Source organism: Chrysemys picta, chromosome 20 (genome assembly GCF_011386835.1).
Source record: "Chrysemys picta bellii isolate R12L10 chromosome 20, ASM1138683v2, whole genome shotgun sequence".
Lineage (NCBI taxonomy): Eukaryota > Metazoa > Chordata > Testudines > Emydidae > Chrysemys > Chrysemys picta.
The window spans coordinates 10,928,723-10,947,796 of NC_088810.1; the positions used below are offsets into that span (position 1 = coordinate 10,928,723).

A 19,074-nucleotide genomic window follows, 5' to 3' on the forward strand; every position below is an offset into this window, starting at 1 on the left:
TTGCTAATGACTCACCTTAGCGAGCCACACTCTTAATTCTTTGAGTAGTGAGTTCTAAAATGCCTAACCTGTCCTGGCTGGAGTAATTATCTCTATGATAACTTTAAAAAAATATATATTATATCTATTTTTTTTTGTTTCTACTGGTGGTGCATATACCTTGGTGCACATAACAAAATTTATTCCGCACATGGATTGAAAAAATTAGAGGGAACATTGATCCTGGGACAAGAACCTGTCAACCCTCAAAGTGATAACAGGGAATTCTTAAGTAATCAGTAAAATTAATATATGAGTCATAGATTGGGCTGCAATACGAATGTAAAAGCTCTCCAGAGTCATGAGCAGCGAGCAACCAGCAAGGTGCAAGCCAGAGAGTGAGGAGACTCCCAGCCTGATCCCCAGAACTCAGGCAGCCGGGCCCAGCGCTCAGCACCACCTCCTTGAAGTTGGGAACAAACTAGGCCAGACAGCAGCTTGATGCCACCAGCCTGTGAGTGCTGCAGCTGGTGTCGGCTGTTAGAGCAAACACAGGGACGGAGAACGGAGGAGAATAAACTGCAGAGATGCTAATTCAGTTGTGCAGAAAGCTTTAATTTCCACCAGCAAACCCCACCACACAGCAGATGCAGGCCCAACAGGAAAATTAACTACCACATTGAACTCTAACAGGGCAGATGGGCAAAGAAAGCACAGAGCAGAGCCCCCAGAGCTGGTCACTAGCCCCAGACTGGCTTCAGCAGTGGATTTTGTAAAGCTTGGGTGACCATCGTTCCTCCTGAATCATCTGAACGTTTCTTCAGTCCCCTCAGCGCAGGATCCGACCAGGCTCAGGATATTAAGCAACTGCTCTGCTGCTGCTGAAACAGAGCAAAAATCCAGAACGCTGTTAATCATAAACTCTGGTACATCCCACAGGCAACAAAGCCCCAGCAGCTCTCCCTGACCAGGTCTGTGCGGACAGCCACGGCTCAACCAGGGGCAGCTGGGGCAGGCCAGCCAGGCACAGATTAGGAGGATGTTTTTTGTCACTCAGACCTCACCGAGGAGGGGGGCATTTTTCTGGCCTTTGGTGCTGATAGACCCTTGAATGGTGAGCCCCTCTGCAAGGCCCTTCTGAAGCTTGGTACTTGAGAGATTTTAGTGACCAACCTATTGCATCTCTCTAGCTAGCCTGCAACTCACTGAGGGTACCTGTGTTTGAAAGGAGCCAAGTGGTCCCTTATTTTGGATATCTCCGACAGTATATATAGAATGAGAAGTTTTGTTTTCAGAGATTCACAGTAGCCACACATCTAACTGAAATGAAAGGGGGGTGGGGTAGAGGGTCAACACATCTGAAAATCAGGCCCGAGTTGGGCAGTCAAATATTGAAGCACAGCTCAAAGGCCGTATTTTACAATGTGCGCCACTGGTCGCAGGAAATCAAACCGCTCTGGCTGTTCACAGCTCTGAGCAGGGTTCTAGAGAACACAAGATGGCTGTATTTGCTAATGACTCACCTTAGCGAGCCGCACTCAGTGCTTAGACACCTTTGAAAAGACTGTGATAGATTATCAGGTTTCCATGTAAATTTGGCCAGCTCTGCACCAGTGCCTGTGGACACTTACACTGTGTCTAACTCTCCTCTATGGTGGGTTTAATTATTCAGGATTCCAGATCTAACTGGACAGAGTAGTTGATTACCCTGAACCTGTTCCCTCTATTCAAACACTAAGGATGGATACTTCAGGCTGTGAGCCATGGGCTCATGATTTCAGGGTTATCCTGGAAGAGACAAGGTATGCTTAGATACGCTCCAATACCCCGTCAAAGTCTTGATATGTAATGTCTGCTTACTAACCCTTGAGAAGGAACTTTGTAGGGCAAAGGCCCTGCTGCTCAACCTTTTCAAATACCAGAGGGGTAGCTGTGTTAGTCTGGATCTGTAAAAAGCAACAGAGTCCTGTGGCACCTTTAAGACTAACAGATGTATTAGAGCATAAGCTTTAATGGGTGAATACCCACTTCGTCAGATGCATGTAATGGAAATTTCCAGAGGCAGGTATAAATATGCAGGCAAGAATTATTTATACATATTTATACCTGCCTCTGGAAATTTCCATTACATGCGTCTGACAAAGTGGGTATTCACCCACAAAAGCTTATGCTCCAATATGTCTGTTAGTCTCAAAGGTGCCACAGGACTCTCTGTTGCTTTTCAAATACATTACCACAAATGTGGGGAAGAATCTGCATCATGACTATGATGTACATGGAGCTGTGCTTCAAACCCCATTGTGACAGAAATGGCAATTTCCTGGACACACCTCACAGAATGAATTTTCAGTATTTTAGGACATCATTGTATTAAAATGCAAATGTTTATGTGTCACTGCAGGATTGTAGGGAATTCCTCTAGGAGACATAACTAATATAAACGTTGGGGTCAGTAGTGCAGGAAGCTCCCTAGAAGTGCGGGGGGGGGGCACCAGTGCCTGAACCATAGCCCCACCCCTTTCCCTGTGAGGTCCCACCCTCGCTCTGTTTCTTCCCCTGAGGCTCCGCCTCCTGCTCACTCCTCTCTGTCCCCTCTCCCTTGTCGCTCGCCATGGCCCCCTGGTCCCCCCTGTTCCAGAGCCCCTAGTTAAAAGGGGTTTCCTAGGAAATACTCAAGAGGTGTGGAAAGCAACTTATGCATCTCCAGACCTATTCTTTTGAAGCTACACCTTAAGGAGAAACCTGTTGTCTGGACGATTATCTATTCACGGACACTTCCCCAGCAGCTGTCTCACCCTCCGTCTCCTCAGGTATTTGGTTGCACACCCCAGGGAGGTAACTAGATTGCCATTGGATACTGACAGAGATATCCACCCTCTCCTAACTGTCAGCTGTCCCATTTGCAGTTTGCCTCACATGGTCCCTTACAGGCCTGGAGCTAACTGGGGGCTGAGATGCAGCTGGTTTTCTCAGCACTGCGCTGGGCCTAGTGGGAAGAGTGAGCAAACCTGGGCAAAGTGACCCTGCTGGTCACATATGGCACATCACTTTCTCCCACCCATCTCAGGGCTTCTGGGAGGTGGTTTCACTAGTGTGGGTCTAGGCTTTGGCCTGCTCCCTGTCCCCTGATCCCATTCACTTCCAATTAGGTTTTCTATCAAACCCAGGCTGAATATCTGCATAATGGTTGGCCCATGTTCCAGCTATGCCTACATCTTTGCGATTTTTGTCTATTTACAGGATTTCAGGTCTGGGTGGGTGGGGAAATTTAGACAATTGTTCTAAACACATTAATTCATAGGTCTCATGGACCATGGAAACCCTCTATCCCCACCTCCTTAAATAATCCCTAATTTGGGTTGAAACCTCAGCACAGGTTATGTTCCTGTTTTCCTTCTCGTAGATGAAGGGGTCACTTTAAACTTTAGCGACAAACCTTGTTCACATCACTCATAATATCTGCAGCCCTCCCTTCCCTAAGGCTAAAAATGTTCCAGGCCTTTTTCGCAGACAGTTGTGGAGCCAGGTACCATGCCATGTCCCCTTTTCCCACCTCATTGAATTCACACCTCATCTCAAAAGCATTTAGAAACACAGCCAGGCCCCCCACCTCCCTAAAGTGAGAAAGAAATTTGGAATCTTTGCCACCCACTGGGACAAGTACCTAAGGAGTGGGTTTACCTACCTTCAGTTTCTCCAGCTCAATCTTCAGCCTCCTGCTGTCACTGGCATTCCTCATGCTGGTGCTCCTTCTCCTTTTCTTCTCTCTCTCGCTGGCACTGCTTCTCCTTTTCTTCTCCCTCTCGCTGGAGCTCCTCGTGCTGGCGCTGCTTCTCCTTTTCTTCTCTCTCTCGCTGGTGCTCCTCGTGCTGGCGCTGCTTCTCCTTTTCTTCTCCCTCTCGCTGGAACTCCTCGTGCTGGCGTTGCTTCTCCTTTTCTTCTCTCTCTCGCTGGTGCTCCTCGTGCTGGCGCTGCTTCTCCTTTTCTTCTCTCTCTCGCTGGTGCTCCTCATGCTGGCGCTGCTTCTCCTTTTCTTCTCCCTCTCGCTGGAACTCCTCGTGCTGGCGCTGTTTCTCCTTTTCTTCTCTCTCTCGCTGGCACTGCTTCTCCTTTTCTTCTCCCTCTCGCTGGAGCTCCTCGTGCTGGCGCTGCTTCTCCTTTTCTTCTCTCTCTCGCTGGAGCTCCTCGTGCTGGCGTTGCTTCTCCTTTTCTTCTCCCTCTCGCTGGCACTGCTTCTCCTTTTCTTCTCTCTCTCGCTGGTGCTCCTCGTGCTGGCGCTGCTTCTCCTTTTCTTCTCTCTCATGCTGGCGCTGCTTCTCCTTTTCTTCTCTCTCTCGCTGGAGCTCCTCGTGCTGGCGCTGCTTCTCCTTTTCTTCTCCCTCTCGCTGGCACTGCTTCTCCTTTTCTTCTCCCTCTCGCTGGTGCTCCTCGTGCTGGCGCTGCTTCTCCTTTTCTTCTCTCTCTCGCTGGTGCTCCTCGTGCTGGCGCTGCTTCTCCTTTTCTTCTCCCTCTCGCTGGCGCTGCTTCTCCTTTTCTTCTCCCTCTCGCTGGAGCTCCTCGTGCTGGCGCTGCTTCTCCTTTTCTTCTCTCTCTCGCTGGAGCTCCTCGTGCTGGCGCTGCTTCTCCTTTTCTTCTCCCTCTCGCTGGCACTGCTTCTCCTTTTCTTCTCCCTCTCGCTGGAACTCCTCGTGCTGGCGCTGTTTCTCCTTTTCTTCTCCCTCTCGCTGGCGCTCCTCGTGCTGGCGCTGCTTCTCCTTTTCTTCTCTCTCTCGCTGGTGCTCCTCGTGCTGGCGCTGCTTCTCCTTTTCTTCTCCCTCTCGCTGGCGCTGCTTCTCCTTTTCTTCTCCCTCTCGCTGGAACTCCTCGTGCTGGCGCTGCTTCTCCTTTTCTTCTCCCTCTCGCTGGAACTCCTCGTGCTGGCGCTGTTTCTCCTTTTCTTCTCTCTCTCGCTGGCACTGCTTCTCCTTTTCTTCTCCCTCTCGCTGGCGCTGCTTCTCCTTTTCTTCTCCCTCTCGCTGGAACTCCTCGTGCTGGCGCTGTTTCTCCTTTTCTTCTCTCTCTCGCTGGAGCTCCTCGTGCTGGCGTTGCTTCTCCTTTTCTTCTCTCTCTCGCTGGAACTCCTCGTGCTGGCGTTGCTTCTCCTTTTCTTCTCCCTCTCGCTGGCACTGCTTCTCCTTTTCTTCTCTCTCTCGCTGGCGCTCCTCGTGCTGGCGCTGCTTCTCCTTTTCTTCTCTCTCTCGCTGGAGCTCCTCGTGCTGGCGCTGCTTCTCCTTTTCTTCTCTCTCTCGCTGGCGCTGCTTCTCCTTTTCTTCTCTCTCTCGCTGGAGCTCCTCATGCTGGCGCTGTTTCTCCTTTTCTTCTCCCTCTCGCTGGCACTGCTTCTCCTTTTCTTCTCCCTCTCGCTGGCACTGCTTCTCCTTTTCTTCTCCCTCTCGCTGGCACTGCTTCTCCTTTTCTTCTCTCTCTCGCTGGCACTGCTTCTCCTTTTCTTCTCTCTCTCGCTGGTGCTCCTCGTGCTGGCGCTGCTTCTCCTTTTCTTCTCCCTCTCGCTGGCGCTGCTTCTCCTTTTCTTCTCCCTCTCGCTGGAACTCCTCGTGCTGGCGCTGTTTCTCCTTTTCTTCTCTCTCTCGCTGGCACTGCTTCTCCTTTTCTTCTCCCTCTCGCTGGCGCTGCTTCTCCTTTTCTTCTCCCTCTCGCTGGAACTCCTCGTGCTGGCGCTGTTTCTCCTTTTCTTCTCTCTCTCGCTGGCACTGCTTCTCCTTTTCTTCTCCCTCTCGCTGGCGTTGCTTCTCCTTTTCTTCTCTCTCTCGCTGGCACTGCTTCTCCTTTTCTTCTCTCTCTCGCTGGAGCTCCTCGTGCTGGCGCTGCTTCTCCTTTTCTTCTCTCTCTCTCTGGAACTCCTCGTGCTGGCGTTGCTTCTCCTTTTCTTCTCTCTCTCGCTGGCACTGCTTCTCCTTTTCTTCTCCCTCTCGCTGGCACTGCTTCTCCTTTTCTTCTCTCTCTCGCTGGAGCTCCTCGTGCTGGCGCTGCTTCTCCTTTTCTTCTCCCTCTCGCTGACACTGCTTCTCCTTTTCTTCTCCCTCTCGCTGGAGCTCCTCGTGCTGGCGCTGCTTCTCCTTTTCATGTCTCTCTTTCTGCTGAGATGTAAACACAGTTGTAAACAGAGGAGTTAACTTCAAAATGACAGCAGTCTCCTTCTCATTCAACACTTCTGCCACCATGTAATGATCTTTCAGTTCATTAAACAACAAACCAGTGAATGAGAAAGGAATAAAAGAAACTAGAGACCTTCTGTGGTGAACTGCTGTGCACAGGTACACTGTGTTCTCAACCCCAGATTCCAAGGCACATCTGTAAATTCCTATATTCATAATACCGTCCCTTATGAGGGATGCCCTCTAAATTATATTCTTCCACAAACATATCTCTACAGTGAGTGATTGTACAATATATACCATGTCATCAGTTGTTACAAAAAATGGTGACTTACCTGTACAATAACAACTGTTCTGCAAGACGTGGTGTGCACATATACATTCCATTGCAGGTGTGTGCACACCCAATGCACTCGAGTTGGAGACCTTTGCCAGCAGTACCAATAGGCAGTGCATGCACCCCATCTCTCCTCTTGCCCAGATGAGACAAAAATGGTGTGTGTCCACCGCCTCCCTCTCTATTCCATCACACTGCTGTAGGCAATGTCCAAAGTAGTGGGAAAAGTGGGAGGGTCATAGAATGTGTATATGCACATGACATCTCAAAGAACAAGTTACAGTACAGGAAAGTAACATGTTTTTCTACTTGGAGTGATTGTGCACAGATACATTCGATGATAGGTGATTCAACAGTAGTTTCCGTATAGGTGGAGGGACTTTGGATTATTTAAAAAGAGATTGTAACACTAACTTGAATTGCCATGAGAGGCTTGAGTGACAGTGTAACAAGTGGACAAGGTATGCACAGATGACCACGTCACTGCCTTGTGTATATCAGCTATTGGAACATTGCTCAGAGAAGCTGATGAAGTGGAGCAAGCCCTGGTGGTGTGAGCCGTTATTCTCTGTGGAGGAGAGACTTTCGCAAGATTGCAGCAGAGCTTCATGTAGTCAGAAATCCAGTCTGAGAGTCACTGAGATGACACTGATTGACCTTTGATTCGCTCAGCATAGGATACATAATGCTTGGGAGAGGTCCTGAAGGATCTGGTGAGGTCCAAGTAGAATGACAGGGGTCTACAAACATCCAAAGGCTGAAGTGTTTCCTCAGCTTTAGACCCAAGAGGGAGTGGGATTTGGGGAAAAACACTGGGAGATGAATTGTTTGGTTAGATGGAAGGCTAACATTACCTTAGGCATTACCTTATTGGGGGAGGAATAGCTCAGTGGTTTGAGCATTGGCCTGTTAAACACAGGGTTATGAGTTCAATCCTTGAGGGGGCCACTTAGAAATCTGGGACAAAAATCAGTACTCGGTCCTGCTAGTGAAGGCAGGGGGCTGGACTCAATGACCTTTTGAGGTCCCTTCCAGTTCTGAGATAGGTATATCTCCATATATTATAGTGGGGAGGGATAGCTCAGTGGTTTGAGCATTGGCCTGCTAAACCCAGGGTTTTGAGTTCAATCCTTGAGGGGGGTTGGACTAGATGACCTCCTGAGGTCCCTTCCAACCCTAATATTCTATGATTCTATGATAAACTTAGGTTGTGCCCTAAGAGAAATCTTGTCCTTAGGGAAGATTGTGAAAGGAGGGTCAGCCAAGAGAGCCTGAAGTTCAGAAACTCTTCTTGCAGAAGTGATTACCACTACAAAGGCCATTTTCATAAGACAATAGTGATAATGAAGTAGCCATAGGCTCAAAAGGGGAGCCCATGAGTTTGGAGGAGACTAGATTTAAATCCCATACAGGAGCAGACACAGGAGGATAAAATGGAGATGCAAATGGAGCATTGTCTCTCACACGTCCCTCACCTGGACAAATCAAACAACTGTCATGCCTGTCTGTGACATGGAAAACAGCCCTGAAGGTGGAATGTTGTCAAATCCTGGGGAATTTATCAAAGTAAAATCTCCCAGAAAACTATCAAACTGTAATAACTAACAAATTAAATTATTGAACACTAACTCACTGTATACCCTAAAACGATGGAAGACTGGCTAAATGAAGGGAAAGCCATGGGGAGACACAACGGTCACCATGGGCAGTGAGAAGGAACTGAGAGGGAGTTGGCAGAGAACACAAGGAGAGAGGGGCACAGGTGCTGCCTGCTCATACTGCTGGCTAGTCTCTGAAGGCAGTGCCCTGTCTGCACATACACCTGCAGTAGAATGTATATGCAACAGTCACTGGAAGAAGAACCTTATTCACAAGACTCAGTTTTCAAGGAGAACTTCGTTTATTCTGGGAATCCAAATATTTTTCCTTAGGAGCTTTTTGCAGAATCACTTGCTTGAACTGATTTTAGCTCCTCAAGACATATTGTATCTGCTATGGGATTCAATATGCTGTATTAATTTGCTTACAGAGTAGATATATTTGCCGAAATTGCTGAAATCCACCCCACGACCCTCATTTTGGGTTTTCACAGCTTGAACAATATCTGAAAAGCTCGCAGGATCCTACTCTGGTTTGCATTCTCTTACGTATTCTTCCATAGTAAAGGTTCCCTGGATTAATAGTTGGCATCAACATTCACTTTCCCAGGATGACATTTCATGGTGAAGTTGAAACCTTGAGAGCTCTGAAACCATCAATGATGAGAAACATTTAGCTTAGCTAATGTCATCACATATGTTAGTGGGTTATTATCACTACAGACTGTAAATGAAGGTTCATAGAAGAGGTAATCTCTGAACCTTTATGTTAAGGCCCACTTCAGAGCAAGAGACTTTCCCAGAGTATAAGTGGTAGTTATCTGCAGGTGTCAACGTTCTGGCTCCACAGGCAATTGTCTGGGGCTTCCCACCTTGATGCTGGTACAGGACTGCTCTCAGGCTCTCTTTTGAGGTAACCATATGCAAGGTGAATGGTTTCTGTAAATCTGCATAGACCATGATTGGAGGATTGAAACGTGTAAAGGAATGCTAAACTGTATTATACTGTTTAGCCGCTAGGTGGTGCTCTGTGTAAAATACCTCACCTGAGCCCACAACATCCCGACCTGGCAGTGAATTAAAGTGTCTTAAAGAGAACACATCTCTTGTATCTCTCTGGGGTGGAGGCTCTGTAACCAGGCCATATCCAGTACTTGACATGGTGTCAGAAGTGAAGGCAGCTTAGGTAATGCCAGAGGAGAACAGAAACAAAAGAAAAATAGCAACAAAAGTTGCAAAGAGAAAAAAAACAAACAAAGATTGCAGGATTTCATCAACATGCCACTCTTCAGTGCCCCACAGAATTTCAGCTTTGACAGTCCTTCAGAATGGAAAGATGTAGGTCTTGAAGGCAGAGATGACCCATACCTGCCAAAAGTGGGTGGGGACACAAGTAAGGGCAGAGTGAGGACAGTGGCTTTAGCAGATGTTACTGAGCATGCTCAGTCCATGTGAGCCTTCTCCGTACAAGTCAAGCAGTTAAATCTGGGTGGGGGCGCATGACCCCTTGTGCAACATTTATCAATGTTGATAGATGCAAATAATGCACATTAGAAAACATAATCCCAACTATACACACAGAATGATGGGGTCTAAATTAGCTGTTTCTACTCAAGAAAGAGATCTTAGCGTCATTGTGGATAGTTCTCTGAAAACATCCACTCAGTGTGCAGTGGCAGTCAAAAAGGTGAACAGAATGTTGGGAATCATTAAGAAAAGGATAGATAATAAGACAGAAAATATCATATTGCCTCTATATAAAGCCCACATCTTGAATACTGCGTGCAGATGTGGTCGCCCCATCTCAAAAAAGATATATTGGAATTGGAAAAGGTTCAGAAAAGGGCAACAAAAATTATTAGGGCTATGGAACAGCTTCCATATGAGGAGAGATTAATAAAACTGGGACTTTTCAGGTTGGAAAAGAGACAACTAAGGGGGGATATGATAGAGGTCTAAAAAATCATGACTGATGTGGAGAAAGTAAATAAGGAAGTGTTATTTACTCCTTCTCACAATACAAGAACTGGGGCCACCAAATGAAATTAATAGGTAGCAGGTTTAAAACAAACAAAAGGAAGTATTTTTTCACGCAAAGCACAGTCAACCTGCGGAACTCCTTGCCAGAGGATGTTGTGAAGGCCAAGACTATAACAGGGTTAAAAAAGAACTAGATACATTCATGAAGAATAGGTCCATCAATAGCTATTAGCCAGGATGGGCGGGGATGGTGTCCCTAGCCTCTGTTTGCCAGAAGCTGGGAATGGGCGACAGGGGGTGGATCACTTGATCATTACCTGTTCTGTTCATTCCCTCTGGGGCACCTGGCACTGGCCACTGTCGGAAGACAGGATACTGGGCTAGATGGATCTTTGGTCTGACCCAGTATGGCCGTTCTTATGTTCTTATGCCCCCCACATGTTACCTCTGTTTGCAGGAACAATGAAAGAAAACAGACATAAGGAAGCAGGTTAGCAGTAGACAAAGCATAAACTCACAAGTGGCCTTGTAAATAATGTGTAGTTAGTAGATAAAGAAATAATAAGGAGAATAATGTGTGATAAGATTGCAGCTTTGCTCACTAGCACATTTTGCAGCTCATGGACAGTTTCAGGTTACGAAAATTAGTAGATTAATTATAAAGTGTGTGATACGATGTTTTATCCTATAGTATTAAGTGTAAGTGTGTATGTAACCTGATTCATGATTATGTATGTTAGCTGTGTGGTGTACCTTGTACCCACCCCCTACAATTAAGCCCGGTCCGCTCAGGTATAGTTTGATTGTATGCCAATAAAGAAGCCTCAGTGACAAGTCAAGTTGAACTGATTTCTTGGATTCCAGAGAACTGGATAAAGCATTCTCCCGGGACTGGATGAAGTGTTCTGGATAAACCAAGTGGAAAAGGTCTTGGAGGGAATCCCAACAACAGACTGGAAGCAGCATTTTGCAAGATTTTGCTTTGCAACCAAACTCCACAAGGAAACTGCACACATTCAGATATGCTCTTTCATTTGTGCTATGGGGAAGCAGACAGAGCATATCTTTAAATCTTTTACCTTTACTGAAGACAATCACAAAGATGATTATGCCAGAGTTCTGGCTGTGATTGATGCATACTTTATACCTCAATGCTGAACTGTATTATACAGGTCAACCACTGCATGGCGCCATGTGTAACAGACGCACCTGGCAGTGCATTAGAGCAGTGGTTCCCAACCTTTTTGTGGACAATAGCACATTCATGTTTTCAGAAGAGTGTGGCGGGTGCCAACAATTTTTCAAGGCTTATTTTGCATTTGTACATTAAATAATATGAAAAATATCATATTTAATATTACATAATATATGAATCCATAAGATAAAAATGTAATTTTACATGTAAAAGGTATTAATTAAATTATTCTGCAATTACTCTTTCACCTTACCATGTGAATTTGCTCTTTTTTATCTACCTGTAAGAAAAATTAAGGCGTTTTTATAAAATAAATATCATAAACAGTTTTCATCTTATTTATTTTTAAAAAGTAAAACATTGTTGAACTGCTGGTCCAAATATATTTATTATTCTTACTTTAACATAGATAGCCAGTTATGGTTAATTAAAAATATTCTTTGTATTTTTACTTGTATCTGGATTTCAATAAACAAACAAACAAATATTTAAAAAGTTAAACACAAGTTAATCATATGCGCTCATCAGCACTTAATGGAAAATAGGTATAATTAATTCACGTGGTTTTTCTAATAAAGTCAGTGTGATTTTTGGCACTGAGTTTCTTCAGCCAATTTTTCGTAGTTGGGAGAGTAGGATGATATTCCCATTTGTAAACAAATCGTCAAGATGGGCATCTGTAAGCCGAGATCTGTATTTTGATTTTATGATGTTCATTGCTGAAAACAGAACTTCGCATAGATAAGTGGAACCAAAATAAGATTTTATTTTGTATGCTACATTTTTTAAGGCAGGAAACTTTTTTCGGTCAACCAGATTCCAAAAGTTTTCATCTGTTGAGCAGGATTTTAGAACAATATCATTTTGAAGGTCCAAAATCTCCAGTTCCACTTCTTCTGTTCTTACTTGAATGATACTCGCAATTGATGTAGCCATTTCTGTTACCTTTATTTGGCAAGGAAAAGGATTCACAAGAAAGGCAACTACAGGCTCAATGATGGTGAACTGTTGAAATCTCTTTTCAAATTGTTCCAGAAGTGTTTGAATGTGGATAACAAATGGTGATGGGCTAAAATCACTGTCACATACCATCGTCTTCATATGTGACATCCTCAAGATCAGTTTTGCTTTAATGATTTTACAGAACCTATCATTTGAGCCACATGTTTGTCTTTTCCCTGGAGCTCAAGATTTAAAATGTTCAATTTGTCAGTGATATTGGCAAGAAAAGCCAAGTCTATTAACCAGCTGGAGTCTTCTAGTTGCTTGAAGTTCAGATTTGTGGACTTCAGAAATTCTTTGATCTCTTCAATTAGGCTTAAAAACGTGCAAGAACTTTACCTTTGTTCAGCCATTGTACTTCTGTGTGCAAGATAAGATTGTTTATCATCAACATCTTCCAACAGGGCATTAAAAAGTCGGTGTTGCAAAGGTTTTGCTTGAATAGAGTTAATTATTTTAATAACGACATTCATGACATGTTGAAAAGAAAGAACTTTGACACACAAAGCTTCTTGGTGGATAATGCAATGATAAGGCATAAAGTTCAGAAAGGATTCATTCTTCTTGCAGAGTGCAATGAATCCATTGGCACTGACCATCATTGCTGGTGCTCCATCAGTGATGATCGCAGACAGCTTGTGTAGTGGCATACTAACTGATGTTGCATATAATTTGAATAAATTATAGATGTCCTCACCCTTTGTTCACCCTTTCATAGGCAATACTTTTAGTAACTCTTCTTTTACGGTGAAGTCACTAAATACCATCCTCACCGTAACTGCCAACTGCGCTGTATCTGATATATCTGTCAACTCATCGAACTGCAGTGAAAACCAGTCACATATTTCCAAGTCATCCTTTAGCTGATTTGCATGTCACTTGAAATTGCATGTATCCTCCTCGTACCTGCGGTGTCTGATAACTGCAAGTCTTGCACTGACAACAAAATCTCATGCTTGTTAGGAAATCCTTGAAACAGGCAATCAGCACCAGTCAAAAATGCTTCCTTCAACAATTTACCATCTTGAAACGGTTTTTTCTTCTTTGCGAGCAGATGAGCAATTTTAAAAGAAGCAATAGTAGCACTTTTAGACTTTACCACTTGTCTAGTGAAAACAGATTGCTGGGCAGATAGGTTTGATTTGAGTTGATTAATTTTCTTCTTTCTCAACTCAGATTTAAGTGGATGACTAATGTCAAAAGAGCCGTGATTAGTTTGGAAATGGCGTTCGACATTATTTTTTTTGGCACTGCAACAGCACCCCCGCACAATAAGCAAACCATTTCCCTTTATTTTCAATAAAACAATAGGATTCTTCCCACTCTGCGTTGAAATAATACGGACGTTATCTTTTATTTGAACCACTCATTTTGGGGCAACATGTTAAAAAAATAATAAATCGCAAAGCACGAGAAAACAGCAGTATCAGTACAGCAGAAGAATACTCACATACAAGGCTGGCCCCAGGCACCAGCAGAGCAAGCATGTGCCTGGGGAGGCACATGCTAAGGGGTGGCATTCTGTCCATTCTTGGGGTGGCAGAGTCCGAGCAATTTTTTTCCCCCTGCTTTGGCAGTTTGGGAGGCAGTCTGAGCGGCTGTTTTTTTTTTTTTTTTTGGGCAGTTCTGGGAGAGAAGCTGGAGAGACGCGGCGGCCCCGTGCCTGCTGGGGACAGAGTACACCAGTGCCCGCAGCCTACAGCCCTGGAGTTCTCTGTCCCCGGCAGGTGCAGGGCCGCGGCTTCTCTCCCTGCTGGGTGCTATCTTTCACACCGTGTCACTAGACGGGCGCACATAAATGCCCCAGCGGGCACCATGGCACCCGCATACACCACATTGGGGACCATTGCAATAGAGTGTCTTAAAAACAATGCAGCTTTTGTATCTCCCTGGGGTGGGAGCGCTGTAGCCAGTTCATATCCGTTATGTGACAGAGGGCATGAATCAATTGTTTTTCACTCTGTTGATTTTACATGGAAGGTGTTCAGATACTACAGTGATGGGCGGCAGTATGATACCAGTTAGATAGATAGGAAGGAAGGGAAAATCCTCTCTCCTCCCTGTTCCCTTTTCAACTCCTAAAGACTTCTCCCTCAAGACCTCAGGAGGCCAGCATGGACACGGGGCTGGATAAAAACAGAATTCCCCCATCCCTCCAAAATCTACCTTCCAGTGCATTTGGGACAGGGGATAATTTGACTGGCCCAACTACAATTGACAAACAAAATGTAAAACTGAGGCCAGGACTACACGAGAAACTTACACTCACACCCCTGAGCGACATAGTTATATCAAACTAGTCCCTGGGATAGACAGTGCTAAGTTGACAGGAGGAGGATTAACTGCAGAAGAAGGTAGTGTCTTCACTGAAGCAGGCTACAGGGCAGCTTTAACTGTGCAGCTGCAGCATTTTAAGTGTAGACCTGCCCTGAGAAAGAAAATATCCCATAGCCAGTTAGGGTAATGCAGTGTATCTACTCTGTGCTTTACCCAAACGGGGCAGCAGGTGTCACTGCTGCTCCATGGGGGAAACACACACTGTGCATTACCCCAACTATCGTCCAACCCTCTGAATCTCACCAATTGCTGCTGCAGCTTCTCCTCTCTCTCTTTTCCCTGCTTCTGCAGCCTGTCCATCTCCTCTTTCATCAGCCTGGCTTGCATTGTGAAGTCCTGCTGCAACAGCTTCTTCTGCTCCTTCAGCTTGCACTCCACGGTTCTGTCCGTCTCCTGCCTCATCTTGGCGATCTCCTCCTTCATCCTGGCTTCCACCTGTCTAATGTTCTCCTGGTGGCTGCGTTCCACGTCTCTCATCTCCTGCTCCAGCTGCCGCCTTCTCTCCTCCTCTGCCTTGCGCTGCTGCTCCAGCCGCTCCACTCTTGCCTGCTCAGCTTTTTGTAAAAGGGAAAACAAAATTTAAAAAGATCATCCCCCACCTACTGTGGATTCTCCATGTGGCAGACAGTGTCCAGCCTCTCAGATGTGTGTTGGAGCTGATTATAAAGTGGCAGTAGTCTCTCCACAGAAGGCTGCCAGTGGGTCTCCACTGTAATAAAATGGCAGTACCTGCTCCACAGTTAAGTGGGTTTCTGTTATAAGCCTGATTGTGCCCCATTTTCAGTTCCCACAAAGAAAGTCAGGTTGGGCTGAAAAGTGTCAAGGTAAGTTTGGACCAACATTGAATTTTTCTACTAAATTGGAAGTGAATCAGACCAGGGTAGGAGAACTATAACACCCTCATAACTGATGTGTTCACCAGAGCTCAAAAACTCTTTGTTTCACCAGAAAGAAGAGAGATGAAAGGGAAATTACTTACTGGTAATTCTGTTTGTCATATGTCTCTTTTCTCCCATCCTACAGGAGTAGTTTAATGAACAGACAGTGTCATGGAGCCATCTGCTGGAAGCAGGAGGCAAAACAAACCAAGCTCCTACCTCTGACTATATCAGTCCCAGCCAGAGCCCCGTCCTTCCTAATATACAGACTTGCAGAGCCATAAAGGGGAAAAAACAGTATTCATGTTAATAAATAATAAAGTGGTTGCAGCAGGGAGGAGGGTGGGATGTAAGATGGGAGAAGAGGAGAATACAGCTAACAGAATTACCAGTCTGCAGTGTTCTTGTCGCTTTGCTGGTCCCAGGATATCAGAAAGAAAAGGTGGGTGAAGCAGTGTCTTTTATTGAACCAACTTCTGTTGGTGAGAGAGACAAGCTCTCGAGCATCACAGAGCTCTTCTTTGGGCCTGGGACAATCCCAATAAACCTGGGTGCCTAGTTACCTACCAGGAGCAGACTGAGTTTTCTTAGCCACAGCAGAGAAATGAAGGGGAAACTGTCTCTGAGGAGCAGAGATGAACCCCAGAGACTGAAAGGCAAATAGAAGACCTGGCTCCTGCCCAGCAATGGGTGTTCAATAGATGTTTTTATAAGGCCCCAGAGGTACAGCTCATAGGGCAGGTCCATGCACAATGAGTTGCGACACACTCAGTTTACCTCCCTCAGTGAGGGAGCCTGGGCTGGCGTCTGAACCTCTGGCTTACACAAGGGCAATGATTTCAAACTCGAGGTTTAAGCCCTAGCCTGATCCAGCAGCTCTGTGGCTCATGGGAATTTTGGGAGTCAGCCTGGAGCACCAATGGTAGCTCAGAGGCCAGCATAGATATTATTCAGTGGCAAAGAACTACATGCACACAGAGCTAAAGTAAGGTAGGTCATCCCCTTGCAGAATGCTGATTTGAGTAATCTGAAACTTCTGAAACCCATGAAATGCACAGTTAAGCTTGCCCACACAACCTTAACTCTGCCCTCTTTCAGCAATGCCCCAATATGTCCTGTTAACACATATACCTTTACTCTGCCAATCACACAGCTGCTGAAAAGTACAAGCTCTTCACCTCCTTTTACAACCCATTCATGCTCACCCACAGGTTTCCAGTAAACACTATTACAGGACAAAAAGGAAAAAAAAAGGAAGAAAAAGCATGCCCATTCCACCTTTCCTCTGCCTTCTATGAGAAATGTCTCAATACACACATAGCATGTACTCACACCGGCTCTTGGCAGTATAGGATTCAGGAGGTTCCAGATCCTGGCAGACATTCACACTTAGCCAACTTCACAGAAAGAATATCACACGGGCACAACTTAAGAACCACTTCCCAGCCCTAACAACCCCCTTACACTGACTCACAGGCTATTCTAAGTGGAATACAGGATCTGGTCTATGAAATAACTCTAGCAGAACCATTTGGTAATACTGACCATAATGTAATTAAACATAGGATAATACAAAAAAAAATCAATCAGAGTAACATTTCACTTTAAAAGGAGGACCTACAGAAAATGAGAATGCTTGTTAGATGGACATTAAAAGGAGCTGTCACAAGGTTGAATGCCTGCAAGCAGCATGGGAACTATTTAAAAACACCATAATAGTGGCTGATTAAATGTATACCCACATCAGAAAAGACAATAAGAGGACCAAAAGAATGCCAGCATGGCTGAACAGCAGAGTAACAGAGGTTGTTAGAGGCAAAAAGGTATCTTTTACAATTTTGAAGTCAAATCCTAGTGAGGATAATAGGGAGCAGCACAAACTCTGGCAGGTTAAGTGTAAAAGGACAATAAGGCAGGCCATGAGATAATCTGAGAAGCAACTTGCTAAAGACACAAAAACTAACAGTAAGAAATTTTATGTACAACCGAAGTAGGAAGCCTGCCAAAGAGGCAGTAAGTCCACTGGATGACCAGGGTGTTAAAGGAGCGTCAAGGAAGACAAGGCCACTGGAGAAAAGCTAAATGAATTCTTTGCATCAGTCTTCAGAGAGGGAGCTGCCTGCCCTTGCAGCACCACATTCTGTGCCTGCAGGGCAGTGATGTGTCCCAGCAGCATCTGTTAGGCACACACTAGCTGTGGCAGGAGAATATTGGCCTGGGATGGATCCATTCTAGTTATGGGCTGGACCCCTTGTCAACTCTTGTTCCCTTTTGGTTACTTTTTCGGCTGCTCAAACTGTCAGATCAGGACATGGGCAGCTGTGCCTAGTGGTTGGAGCAGGCAACAGGCCTAGTGGTAAGAGAAGATGTCAGGCTTAGTGCTTAGAGCCAGTGTTGATAGCCAGGAATCGGAGCCCAGGGTCAGAGGCCAGATGCCAGAGCCAAGGGTCAAAGCCCAAGTCAGAAGTTAAGAATCAGACGCTAGGGTCAGAACTGGGGTATCTGGAGTGAGGAAAGGCAGAGGCAGGGCTGGGTTCAGAGCAGGAGCATGGCTGGAACAAGCCTGGCACAAGGCAGGAGCGGATCTGGAGTAAGACAGGAGCAGGGCTGGGAACAAGCAAGCACAGGCGCTATTGCAGCCATGGGTGAATGTTTTGATCAGTCAACGAACTGCTGCTGGGCTTAAGAGCAAGGCTGGTGGCTTCCTCAGTCAATCAGGAAGAGCTTTCCGTCAGGTGATTTCGCTGATGCAGCCCTGCTGTGATCCTTATGTAACCCTTTTGCCCATCTAAGTTGGCAGCAACAAGGGCCGGGTTCTGTATTTAGGGGTTTCGTTTCAATAACACAATGCAAAACCGGCTCGAGCCCCCACCCAGTGACCTGGGACAATTACATACCACCCCCTGGGCGCCTCTAAGAGGCAATACTTCCCCTCTCGCAAGCACGGAGTCTGAGTGTAACAGAAAATGTTTAATAACATGAGGTAAACAACATCAGCATTAAATTGGAAAAACACCACAACTAGAGTTCTTCGACCAAACCATGAGCGAAGACCCACCCCAGCATATTGGGCCGTGTCCTCTCCCGTTGGTTCTTGAAACCAGCGACCCAAGAATCACCAAACTCCCAAAAGTCCACCAATTCCAAAGTCTCTTGGGTCCAGCAACCCAAGAATCACAAAAGTCCCAAAAGTTCGACAACCCCCCAAAGTTTCTGTCCATGATCAGTGCAGCCCCAGAGTTCAAAGGGGGGGGGTGAGCAGGGTGTTAAGGGGCACCTTACGTGATCCGAGGCCAACCGGCTGCTTCTCCGTGGGGTTCCACCGCAGCCTTTACCACGAACTCCTGCCGTCCCACGAACTGCTCTGGCAGCTGCTCCGCTCCGCTCACCGACCTGTGAGCCGCTCCGCTCCGCTCACCCCCGCTAAGCTAAGTTAGCTTAGCAATATAGCTTCAGGCTCCCCCACTAGTTAACACAGCCTCAGTGATCACAGCTCTTAAATAGCTTTAGCTCTTTTGTGATTTCAGCTCTTAGTGATTTCAGCTAGTAGTAGGGGAGCCCCAGTGCTGGTGCACTATTGGCCCAAAGTGAACTCAGCTCAGCAGTCTGTAAC

At 45.9% G+C, this 19,074-nt stretch overlaps 1 protein-coding gene across 1 annotated transcript in view; it reads right to left on the bottom strand.

Moving 5' to 3' along the window:
* Window positions 1–1,748: 1,748 nt before the first annotated feature.
* Window positions 1,749–19,074, bottom strand: part of LOC103307226 (golgin subfamily A member 6-like protein 24) — a 76,860-nt gene continuing 59,534 nt past the window's right edge. Inside the window, exons 3-7 of the mRNA XM_065574675.1 lie at window positions 14,827–15,137; window positions 5,501–5,957; window positions 4,595–5,158; window positions 3,835–4,222; window positions 1,749–1,767 (exon numbers count right to left, since the gene is read on the bottom strand). Coding sequence (XP_065430747.1) covers window positions 1,749–1,767; window positions 3,835–4,222; window positions 4,595–5,158; window positions 5,501–5,957; window positions 14,827–15,137 — 1,739 coding nt within the window. The remainder of the gene's footprint in view (window positions 1,768–3,834; window positions 4,223–4,594; window positions 5,159–5,500; window positions 5,958–14,826; window positions 15,138–19,074) is intronic.